The sequence below is a fragment of the Panicum hallii genome, chromosome 1 (assembly GCF_002211085.1).
Source record: "Panicum hallii strain FIL2 chromosome 1, PHallii_v3.1, whole genome shotgun sequence".
Lineage (NCBI taxonomy): Eukaryota > Viridiplantae > Streptophyta > Magnoliopsida > Poales > Poaceae > Panicum > Panicum hallii.
Genome location: NC_038042.1, coordinates 9,660,098 through 9,672,424, shown reverse-complemented (window position 1 = coordinate 9,672,424; position 12,327 = coordinate 9,660,098). Strand labels below are relative to the sequence as shown.

The 12,327-nt window shown below is 43.4% G+C and overlaps 2 protein-coding genes across 3 annotated transcripts; both read left to right on the top strand.

Moving 5' to 3' along the window:
• The first annotated feature begins 3,168 nt into the window (after window positions 1-3,168).
• LOC112873952 lies at window positions 3,169-4,122 on the top strand. Of its 2 annotated transcripts, none has more exons than XR_003224862.1 (2): window positions 3,169-3,298; window positions 3,613-4,122. XR_003224862.1 is itself a non-coding variant. In XM_025937072.1 (2 exons), exons 1-2 carry the CDS (start codon window positions 3,184-3,186, stop codon window positions 3,951-3,953), a joined length of 447 nt encoding a protein of 148 aa, XP_025792857.1. In that variant the 5' UTR covers window positions 3,169-3,183; the 3' UTR covers window positions 3,954-4,122. The 2 variants fall into 2 exon arrangements, 1 of the variants encoding a protein (XP_025792857.1); XM_025937072.1 differs by having other exon boundaries at window positions 3,622-4,122.
• Window positions 4,123-10,391: 6,269 nt separating this feature from the next.
• Window positions 10,392-11,351, top strand: LOC112874013 (translation initiation factor IF-2-like). Its single transcript, XM_025937153.1, has 2 exons — window positions 10,392-10,521; window positions 10,846-11,351. Exons 1-2 carry the CDS (start codon window positions 10,407-10,409, stop codon window positions 11,181-11,183), a joined length of 453 nt encoding a protein of 150 aa, XP_025792938.1. The 5' UTR covers window positions 10,392-10,406; the 3' UTR covers window positions 11,184-11,351.
• The last annotated feature ends 976 nt before the right edge of the window (window positions 11,352-12,327 follow it).

Sequence of the window (12,327 nt, the reverse complement as noted above, 5' to 3'; positions counted from 1 at the left end):
CTTCATCAACGAACTGCTGCTGCTCGGGAACGTCTTCAAAGCACGGCTCTTACGGATCCTCGAACTGCGTACCGTCTATCGTAGCACACAAATTTATACAAGCAAACAATTACAATAATTAAGAAATAATACACCAATCAATATAAACAGAGCAAAATAATATAATAAAGCTACTGCATATGTCATAAGGATCACGTGAGCGCAAGAATCGATGAAAACGGAGTTAAAACGGAGAAGTTAGGGCTAAACATGACTCTGGGGGCTTATTTGTAGAAGATTTGAAACTAAAAGGGCTCTGACCAAAGAAACCGAGGGTTTGATCATAAATAAACCTTAGATCTAGGGGTTAGATTGTAAAACAGAATGATCTAGGACTGCGGGTTCTATTTTTAAAAAAAGTTAGGGGTCTAAACAGAAGAAAAATAATCTATTCGTGAATACTTTTGAACTACCATGGACTGCGGGTTGATTTCTACAAAACTCAAGGGCTTAAGCGCAAATTGACCACGGGTTGACGGATATTTGGATCTGTTGCCTCGGGTTAGATCTAATCTAACCCGTTGGATCTAAATCCGACGGCTGGAACGTGAGGGCGGCGCGGGGCGGCGGGTCGGTGCGGTGGCGAGCGACGGTGAGCGGTGGCGCATCGCCAGGGAAAACGCGTTAACGCACTCCCGGCCTCGGTTTCGAGCGGGGGTTGCACTGGGAGCAAGTGGGCGTCACAGGGAATCGATCTAAGGGTTTTGGGGGTGGCAGTATCTGCCGGAGCGGCGCCACGGCGGCGAGTGGCGGCTCGGGATCGGCGGCGAGGTCGTGCTGCCGCAGGGAAGCAAGGGAGAGGGAGAGGAATGGCGGGTGAGTATCCTTACCCCACCGCGGTGCTCCGGCGGCGCTTGTTCGATGGCGGGGAGTAGTGGAGCGGCGGCGCGGCGAGCTCCGGAGGCACGACGGCAATGGCGGCGGTGGAAGCTTCGGCGCTAGGGTTTCGTGGGCGGAGGCGCCGGCTACGGCTTGGGGACGAGGAGCTAGGGCACGGGGCACTTAAATAGAGGCGGCTGGTCGCCTGGGCATGCGGGCCCAAGGCAGCGCGCGGCGGGGCAGCGCCGGACCGGGGTCGGACTCGAGTTTGAGTCCGATCCGGTCGCGGAAAGGGGACGGGCCCGATAGGCGGGACCCACCCGTCAGCGAGGGAAAGGGGGAAGGGAGGAAGAGCGGGCCGCGCGGGGAGAATGGGCCGGGGAGGCTGCTGGGCCGCGCGAGAGGAGAAAGGAAGAAGAAAGGCCGCTTGGCTGGGCCGTGCGGGAGAGAAAAAGAGGGTCGGCTGGGCTGGGCCGCAAGGGAAAAGGAAAGAGGAAAAGAAAAAGAGAAGTGGGCCGGGCCCAACTAGAAAATGAGAGAGAAATAGAAATGCACTCAAATACATTTGAATTTAAATTTTAAATTTAAATTCAAATGGAAGGCAATATATAAAACAATGCAAAGGGGCATGAAATGCGTAAAACCTATAGTTCCTTATATTTCTTTTTATATTTTATTAAGTTGCTATTAATTCATGATGAATGCTCTAAAATCAAAATGAGAAGATAAAAAAATCTTATGGTTCCTAAGAAAATTCTAGCAAAATTTATTTAAGTTTCTAATTTCAAAATTAGGGTGTTACAGTGCAGATCTGGTGCCGTGGGGGCCACTATGCTAGAGCTTCCTTCTTGATGCGACTTGTTTGTTCGTTGTTGGCTCGCCGAATGTTCCTCCACTTCGTCCGCGAGACCGTATCTATGCTCTGCGTTGGTTGGTGGCGATCCATGGGTGAACAAGTAGGAAGAAAATATGTTCACAAGGCGAACAAGTTAGTATACATAGTAAAAAATCAGTCTACACAAATAACTAGTCAATATACAATATGAATAAATACCATGCATTGTACATGAATTATTCTTCATTACGACATATAGTTTAGCTAAAAATCAATTAGGTATAAATTTTTTAAGATCCAATTCTAAGATCTAAATTATTATAGAAAGATTTGTTCCAAATTGGGAGAAAGGGTACCAAGTAGATAAAACCAGAAAAAAAATAAAGAGTAGATAAATTATATAGATATATATGATTAGAAAAGGGGAAGAAATAAAAATTGGGCTGGAAGAAGTAGGAAAGGAGAAGAAAAGAATAAGAAAAAGAAATAAGAATAGAACTCATGGAGCATCAGGAGAAAAAGGCAACCCACCCACTAGGCACAGCTGCCTAGGAGCAATAGAAGAAAAAGAGCACGACTCCCTATATTTCCACCGTTGTCAAGGTTTCCAGTAGATTGCGCTGCAAATTAATTAATGGGTCAAATTATCCCCGCCACCAGCCCACCAATAGTCTTTCATGTGATGCATTGAGATTTTATCACGCGGGCGATATCTAGCTATAGCCAGCCGACGAAGTGCGTTTTCTTTCCATATGTACTCAATATCTTTTAAAAAAAATAACGAGCGCCAAGATTTGAATCACATGTGATAGATGGAGGAGTACCCTCATGGCCACATGATATGATGGTTTGTACACACCATATTATTATACAAAATAAGCATGTTGCATCTTATATATTAATCTATGGCAGGATAGATTAAATGTATATAAGCAAGTGTGCTAGTTTCTGTAGAAGAGGTGGTCCAAATACAAACAGATTGACTATACTTAACCAACCAAAATATGCTAGTACTTGCATTGTTAATTGTGAATGGAGAATGAAGTATATCTTACTCTCCGTTTCAAATTTTAGGTCGTTTTGGCAAATCTAAATTCATAGCTTTACTATACATTTAGATATATACTATGTATATATACATATGTAAAAACTATGTGTCTAAATTTATCAAAACGATCTACAATTTGGAATGGAGGAAGTAATTAATAAGGGGAATGTGTAACCACTCTGTCATCATCGTCAACGTACCCATTGTGTGACCTACTCTCATCTTGAAGACTATTTCAATTAATTCTACGATATAAAAGTTGGGGTCCACCGAAACATTTCAGTAGAGCAGCACGCGTGGGCTGGCATTGTCAGACCTTGTCCTTGCATTGACTTAGACTTCGTCAGAGAGAGAGAGAGAGAGAGAGAGAGTAAACGGAAGTTGCTTCCACCTCACTAGCGACAGATGACATGTGTATATTTGCACACGAGTAAGCAGGTGGATGCCCCTGCTAATAAGAGCCAAGCGGCATCCCAGGTCCATGCTACGGAGAGCTGCAGACGGCCAAATTGCTGGTTCCATTTTTGCTAAGCTGCAGACGTCCACCCCTGGAGAAGGTAACTACACCAAAAACTTTGTAGCCGTGGTTGCTTCTCTTGTAATAAAAATTCGGCAAATCTTTTATCGTCCTCTCTTTTAAGAAAACTTTGATTCACAAATTCTGTTTCCTTCTTGAGAGTGATGTTTTTAATTGCTTGCAATATACATCTACAAGATCGATCAAGCTCCTCAAAGAAAAAAAAGGCTACAAAATAATCAAGCAACATTATACCTCCAAAGATTTCTCTTTCTCCTGCCTGTTTTTTTAAAAAACTTTTTCTCCTGCCTGTTAGCTAGCTATTTCTGGCTGTCATCTGATTGTTGCGTGTAGTCAATTAAGCTTTTCGCGCGGCCATGGCTGGAGGAGGAGGAGTACCTGCGCCGTATGTGCAAGGTGGCACCTGCGAGAGGAATCTGCCGGCACAGGCTCGACACAAGAACGAGGCAAGGCCGGCGTACACCATCCCCGGCGTCCCCATGCCCGTCCGGCCAGCTCCAAAACAGCCGTCAACGCGGCCAAAGGCCCCTCCGTCCCCATCTCGGCCGGGGCTCAAGGACAAGGCCAAGGCCAAGGCGGCGCTGCACCAGAAGGCGGGTGAGACCAGTGAGATGAAGGACAGAGTGGAGAAGTTTTTTTCGATTTTCCTGGGAAACAGAGACAAAAAGAAGTGAGACGGTCGAACTGTTGGGAGCAATCAATTGATGAGATATCTGAAGATCAGTCAGGATAGTGCAATAGTGGTGGATGATGAATAGAATCTAGTCTTGGCTCTTAGCATGTGTGTTTAATTAGTTCAGTATATTTTTCTTCAAAAGAGAAAGAAAAAGTTCAGTGTGCCAAGTCTGCTTGTATGCATACTGCATGCGTGTGCCGTGTGGTGTGCAAGTATGAAGTACATGCAAATGAACCTTGATCTGGACATGTCTAGTGAGATGAACTGGTCAAGCAACTACAACGAAATGGCTTTTCTCGTCATATAAAATTCTGTCGTCCTTTCTTTTTTTTCTAATAAAAATTCGGTAAAGCTTTTTTCTTCCTTTAAAAAAAAACTTCAGTTCACAAATTCTGTTTCATTCTTGAGGGTGATGTGTTTAATTACTTGCAATACATTTATAAGTGTACAAGATCACAAAGCTCCTCGAAGAGAAAAAAAGGGCCCACAAGATCATTCAACAAAAGTTACAAAGATTTCTCTTTTTTTCCAGCCAGGTAGCTAGCTAATTCTGCGGACGAGTCATCTAATCACATATAGCTTTTCGCCAGGCTGAGACTCGAGGAGCAGGAGGGCCATCAGCTAATAATCAAAATTGTTTACCCTGTGCTTTCTTTTTATTTATTAAATGTTGTAGCACAATACTCATAAAGATACATAAATATCTTTATCCAATTGATCAGCTGTGACAAGCTTTAGTTAGTAATTATTATATACACTTTTTCATCCATATTTATATTCCTTTTTCACTTTGCATCGCACCTTCATGTATTTAATTGAGCCCTTTGTTTGATAAATATATTTAATATAGCATCACTTCCTCCCTATATGTATACATGGTCTAGAATGTGACGCACGTTATACTTTATACATTAAGTATTTTCTAATTTAAGAATTACATGTTGTTATGCCGTGGGTTTCCTTTTTGATGGCGTAAGTAGCTAATTTAGATCGAGATTAATGGGTTATTTTAGTTTATTTGAGTTATTTTAGTTTATTTATAATAATAACATGTGTGCCTAATTTGGGTTTAAATTTAACGGCTGTTTTAAGTTATTTTTTAAAATTTTATAGGTGGGTAATTTAGACAAAAAAATAGGAGATTACATTAGGTTATTTTTCATAATTGGATCGATGTATAATTTAGATATAAATTTAAGGGATTATTTTCGTAATTTCTGACACAGGCGGGTAATTTACTTTTAAGAAAACATAACAAATTCGACGATTTGATCCTATCGAATTTGATACACAAGATTTATGATTAAGATTTTTTGGGATTTATCTATTTTCTAGCGTGTCTCATTAGAATTATCATGGAGATTTCAAAAGGAGTCTCTAATTAGTAATAGTATGATAAGATGTCATGTCTCTGACTAATTTTGGCTAGTTTACTCATATCATCTCAACCAACCATATATTATGACACTAACACTGGTCTCAATTATTGAAGGGTTTTAGGATAAAATGTTGTAGGAGATGAACAGAATTTATGTGAGGAGCTACTCGTGATCAAAGCTCACGCTTCCCCACCCCCTGCGGCATCCTCCAGTGGGGACTCGGGCGGGTCCACGAAACCCCCCCCCCTCTCCCAAGCCCCCTGCCGCTGACGCTGCCGCCGCCGCCGCCGCCGCCGCCCCCACCCAACCTCAACTGACCCTCGCTACCTCTGGAAGTCCACGCGGCTGCTAGGATTGTGGCGGCGGGGGCCTTTTTCCTCTACACCGCCGCGGCCGACGCCCGTCCAAGCTGTGCGGGTGCTGCCCCTCACGCCGCCGCAGCCGTCGCCCCCCACCCCTCCACCTGCACCTCAGCGCTACCAGAATCGCCATGCGGCTGCTTCGTGGTGGCGGCGACGGGTGCCCCCTTCCTTCCTCCACCAGATCTTGGCAGGGCCTCCCAACAACGTCATCGGGGCCGTTGCCCCCTACCCTACCACCCACTCCTCGCGGATCCAGGGCCAACAGCTAGGTCCGGCCTCAACCGAGGCCGATCTACAGGTTGGCGCGTGTCACACCCGGTTTAGAAGAGGTAACCCAATGCATCCTATATGTGCGTCAGGATCAAGTTCTGCACATACAGTAGACGTCGCAAGTGGATACCCGAAATAATACCTTAACGATATAGAGTATAATAGTACTTTAGTACATAACCGACAGTCTTAATCTTAAGCGAATAAATAAACATTTATAACTAGCAGCGGACTTCGAATTCACAGGTAGATGACTGGAAGACATACGCCTAGTATTCCTCAAAATCTTCAGAGAACTCTGGACAATTATCTTGTGCTGAGCAGCATTATTTTTAATAAAGCAAGTGTGAGTACACTTGTGGTTGGTACCAGCAAGTGGAGTAAATTATATGACATGCAAAGCTATAATCAAGAAAAAGCTGATATGGTTTGACTGCGATAAGCATTTTCAGTTGATTAAGTTTTATTATGCAAGCTTAACTAAGTGCAAGTATATACCAATCCCTTAAACAAAATATCAGTAATAGATAAGCATCAACATAAATAAATAAAGAACATCGATTTAGATCATCTTTAAGGTCAATTATCATGTGAGGGTCCAAGCCGCTCTTAACCGTGAGCACAGCTGATATACCAGTTTTCACTCTGTAGAGGTTGTACACTTTACCCACAATTCGTATTTCCCTTGATGCCCGGGTTTGCAAGGCCCTTAAACACTTCCAAGGTGAGTGACAGGGATTCACTGCGAGGCATTTATAAAGATTCCCTAACTTATGGCAATCCGCTAAGATTTCAAGTCCAAAAGATCATAACCCTCCCTAATGAGATAATGTCTTAGCCAAGGACCACATATATCAATATGCCTCAAGAGGACCGAGCTATACCCTGACGATGCAACCCCTCGCGCCTTTTCGATAAGATTATCATAAGCTAGAGTTTCTAATTAATTAGTCAAGACTAGAGCCATGTAGTACTGTGGTTGCACTATTTTTCTAGGTGGTTCTCCATATTCTAATTAATGCAATGATCTTAATTATCACCAATAAAGTATTCCATAGCATGTGTGAACCAGTGTAATATGATTTCCAGGTTATCCAACCAAAATCTAAGTAAAAGCAACTTGCGTTGCTACAACATAAATTTAATAACCTAGGTTTAATCAAGAAAGTTTAATAGAAACTAGGCACATCCTTAAATCCATCATATTATAGACTCATGCATGCATATAAAGTAAATGTGAGTATTTATAAAGTTATTGGGACCGGAGTATGATCAAGGACCACTTGTCTTCATCAACGAACTGCTGCTGCTCGGGAACGTCTTCAAAGCACGGCTCTTACGGATCCTCGAACTGCGTACCGTCTATCGTAGCACACAAATTTATACAAGCAAACAATTACAATAATTAAGAAATAATACACCAATCAATATAAACAGAGCAAAATAATATAATAAAGCTACTGCATATGTCATAAGGATCACGTGAGCGCAAGAATCGATGAAAACGGAGTTAAAACGGAGAAGTTAGGGCTAAACATGACTCTGGGGGCTTATTTGTAGAAGATTTGAAACTAAAAGGGCTCTGACCAAAGAAACCGAGGGTTTGATCATAAATAAACCTTAGATCTAGGGGTTAGATTGTAAAACAGAATGATCTAGGACTGCGGGTTCTATTTTTAAAAAAAGTTAGGGGTCTAAACAGAAGAAAAATAATCTATTCGTGAATACTTTTGAACTACCATGGACTGCGGGTTGATTTCTACAAAACTCAAGGGCTTAAGCGCAAATTGACCACGGGTTGACGGATATTTGGATCTGTTGCCTCGGGTTAGATCTAATCTAACCCGTTGGATCTAAATCCGACGGCTGGAACGTGAGGGCGGCGCGGGGCGGCGGGTCGGTGCGGTGGCGCATCGCCAGGGAAAACGCGTTAACGCACTCCCGGCCTCGGTTTCGAGCGGGGGTTGCACTGGGAGCAAGTGGGCATCACAGGGAATCGATCTGAGGGTTTTGGGGGCGGCAGTATCTGCCGGAGCGGCGGCACGGCGGCGAGTGGCGGCTCGGGATCGGCGGCGAGGTCGTGCTGCCGCAAGGAAGCAAGGGAGAGGGAGAGGAATGGCGGGTGAGTATCCTTACCCCACCGCGGTGCTCCGGCGGCGCTTGTTCGACGGCGGGGAGTAGTGGAGCGGCGGCGCGGCGAGCTCCGGAGGCACGACGGCAATGGCGGCGGTGGAAGCTTCGGCGCTAGGGTTTCGTGGGCGGAGGCGCCGGCTACGGCTTGGGGACGAGGAGCTAGGGCACGGGGCGCTTAAATAGAGGCGGCTGGTCGCCTGGGCATGCGGGCCCAAGGCAGCGCGCGGCGGGGCGGCGCCGGACCGGGGTCGGACTCGAGCTTGAGTCCGATCCGGTCGCGGAAAGGGGACGGGCCCGATAGGCGGGACCCACCCGTCAGCGAAGGGGGAAGGGAGGAAGAGCGGGCCGCGCGGGGAGAATGGGCCGGGCAGGCTGCTGGGCCGCGCGAGAGGAGAAAGGAAGAAGAAAGGCCGCCTGGCTGGGCCGTGCGGGAGAGAAAAAGAGGGTCGGCTGGGCTGGGCCGCAAGGGAAAAGGAAAGAGGAAAAGAAAAAGATAAGTGGGCCGGGCCCAACTAGAAAATGAGAGAGAAATAGAAATGCACTCAAATGCATTTGAATTTAAATTTTAAATTTAAATTCAAATGGAAGGCAATATATAAAACAATGCAAAGGGGCATGAAATGCGTAAAACCTATAGTTCCTTATATTTCTTTTTATATTTTATTAAGTTGCTATTAATTCATGATAAATGCTCTAAAATCAAAATGAGAAGATAAAAAAATCTTATGGTTCCTAAGGAAATTCTAGCAAAATTTATTTAAGTTTCTAATTTCAAAATTAGGGTGTTACAGTGCAGATCTGGTGCCGTGGGGGCCACTATGCTAGAGCTTCCTTCTTGATGCGACTTGTTTGTTCGTTGTTGGCTCGCCGAATGTTCCTCCACTTCGTCCGCGAGACCGTATCTATGCTCTGCGTTGGTTGGTGGCGATCCATGGGTGAACAAGTAGAAAGAAAATATGTTCACAAGGCGAACAAGTTAGTATACATAGTAAAAAATCAGTCTACACAAATAACTAGTCAATATACAATATGAATAAATACCATGCATTGTACATGAATTATTCTTCATTACGACATATAGTTTAGCTAAAAATCAATTAGGTATAAATTTTTTAATATCCAATTCTAAGATCTAAATTATTATAGAAAGATTTGTTCCAAATTGGGAGAAAGGGTACCAAGTAGATAAAACTAGAAAAAAAATAAAGAATAGATAAATTATATAGATATATATGATTAGAAAAGGGGAAGAAATAAAAATTGGGCTGGAAGAAGTAGGAAAGGAGAAGAAAAGAATAAGAAAAAGAAATAAGAATAGAACTCATGGAGCATCAGGAGAAAAAGGCAACCCACCCACTAGGCACAGCTGCCTAGGAGCAATAGAAGAAAAAGAGCACGACTCCCTATATTTCCACCGTTGTCAAGGTTCCCAGTAGATTGCGCTGCAAATTAATTAATGGGTCAAATTATCCCCGCCACCAGCCCACCAATAGTTTTTCATGTGATGCATTGAGATTTTATCACGCGGGCGATATCTAGCCATAGCCAGCCGACGAAGTGCGTTTTCTTTCCATATGTACTCAATATCTTTTAAAAAAAATAACGAGCGCCAAGATTTGAATCACATGTGATAGATGGAGGAGTACCCTCATGGCCACATGATATGATGGTTTGTACACACCATATTATTATACAAAATAAGCATGTTGCATCTTATATATTAATCTATGGCAGGATAGATTAAATGTATATAAGCAAGTGTGCTAGTTTCTGTAGAAGAGGTGGTCCAAATACAAACAGATTGACTACACTTAACCAACCAAAATATGCTAGTACTTGCATTGTGAATTGTGAATGGAGAATGAAGTATATCTTACTCTCCATTTCAAATTTTAAGTCGTTTTGGCAAGTCTAAATTCATAGCTTTACTATACATTTAGATATATACTATGTATATATACATATGTAAAAACTATGTGTCTAAATTTATCAAAATGATTTACAATTTGGAATGGAGGAAGTAATTAATAAGGGGAATATGTAACCCACTCTGTCATCATCGTCAACGTACCCATTGTGTGACCTACTCTCATCTTGAAGACTATTTCAATTAATTCTACGATATAAAAGTTGGGGTCCACCGAAACATTTCAGTAGAGCAGCACGCGTGGGCTGGCATTGTCAGACCTTGTCCTTGCATTGACTTAGACTTCGTCAGAGAGAGAGAGAGAGAGAGTAAACGGAAGTTGCTTCCACCTCACTAGCGACAGATGACATGTGTATATTTGCACACGAGTAAGCAGGTGGATGCCCCTGCTAATAAGAGCCAAGCGGCATCCCAGGTCCATGCTACGGAGAGCTGCAGACGGCCAAATTGCTGGTTCCATTTTTGCTAAGCTGCAGACGTCCACCCCTGGAGAAGGTAACTACACCAAAAACTTTGTAGCCGTGGTTGCTTCTCTTGCAATAAAAATTCGGCAAATCTTTTATCGTCCTCTCTTTTAAGAAAACTTTGATTCACAAATTCTGTTTCCTTCTTGAGAGTGATGTTTTTAATTGCTTGCAATATACATCTACAAGATCGATCAAGCTCCTCAAAGAAAAAAAAAGGCTACAAAATAATCAAGCAACAATATACCTCCAAAGATTTCTCTTTCTCCTGCCTGTTTTTTTTTGAAAATTTTTCTCCTGCCTGTTAGCTACCTATTTCTGGCTGTCATCTGATTGTTGCGTGTTGTCAATTAAGCTTTTCGCGCGGCCATGGCTGAAGGAGGAGGAGGAGGAGTACCTGCGCCGCATGTGCAAGGTGGCACCTGCCAGAGGAATCTGCCGGCACAGGCTCGACACAAGAACGAGGCAAGGCCGGCGTACACCATCCCCGGCGTCCCCATGCCCATCCGGCCAGCTCCAGAGCAGCCGTCAACGCGGCCAAAGGCCCCTCCGTCCCCATCTCGGCCGGGGCTCAAGGACAAGGCCAAGGCGGCGCTGCACCAGAAGGCCGGTGAGATGAAGGATAGAGTGGAGAAGGCACTGCACGAGAAGGTTTCTTCGATTATCCTGGGAAACAAAGACAAAAAGAAGTGAGACGGTCGAACTGTAGGGAGCAATCAATTGATGAGATGTCTGAGGATCAGCCAGGATAATGCCATAGTGGTGGATGATGAATAGAATCTTGTCTTGGTTCTTAGCATGTGTGTTTAATTAGTTCAGTATGTTTTTTTCAAAAAAGAAAGAAAAAGTTCAGTGTGCCAAGTCTGCTTGTATGCATACTGCATGCGTGTGCCGTGAAACCTTGATCTGGACATGTCTAGTGAGATGAACTGGTCAAGCAACTAAAACGAAATGGCTTTTCCCGTCCTATAAAATACTGTCGTCCTTTCTTTTCTTTCTAATAAAAATTCGGTAAAGCTTTTTTCTTCCTTTCAAAAAAAAACTTCACTTCACAACACTAGTACAATATGACTCTACACAAGCGGTAGCCTTTTTCCATCACAAGCGGCTAGGTTGGAAAACCGCTTGAGATGTGCCAGGCCATTCAAACCGCTTGTGATGTTTAAGTATCACAAGCGGTCCGAAATTAAAAAGCGCATGTGATATCCGCGTCAACATCACAGGCGGATTATAAGACAACCCGCTTGTGAGTTTATCATCATCACAGGCGGTTTTTAACCTGACCGGCTGTGATATAATTTTGAAATCACAAACGGTCAGTAATACGAAACGCTTGTAATGCGGGATACGTGTCACAAGCGGTTTTAGAATCTTAACCGCTTGTGATGGATTCATATCTCAAGCGGTCTGTAACAGGGAACGCTTGTGATTCTGGATACGTATCACAAGCGGTCAAGCTAAATAGAACCGCTTGTATGTGAATACCAAACCGAGTAAAATTGCATAGACAGAGGCCCTTCGTCCAGAATCACAGAATGAAATATACTCAAGTCCAATATAGATCAGTACAGAATCACAGAATCGATATTCTTTCAAGTCCAATATAGATAAATACAGAATCACAGAAGGGAAATTTCTATAATCTACAAGTAACAAATTAATATGTAACACTATAATGAGCTCCAACAAATGAAGTTTCTAGCTGAGTCCTCTCCTGTGCATTGCTGCACATATAGGCAAAACAAATCAGTTAACCGTGACCTTTAGCATCAACATGAGCATTTATATTGTTAGTAGAAAACCACCATATATATATGTGAATGAATTTAAATAGCAC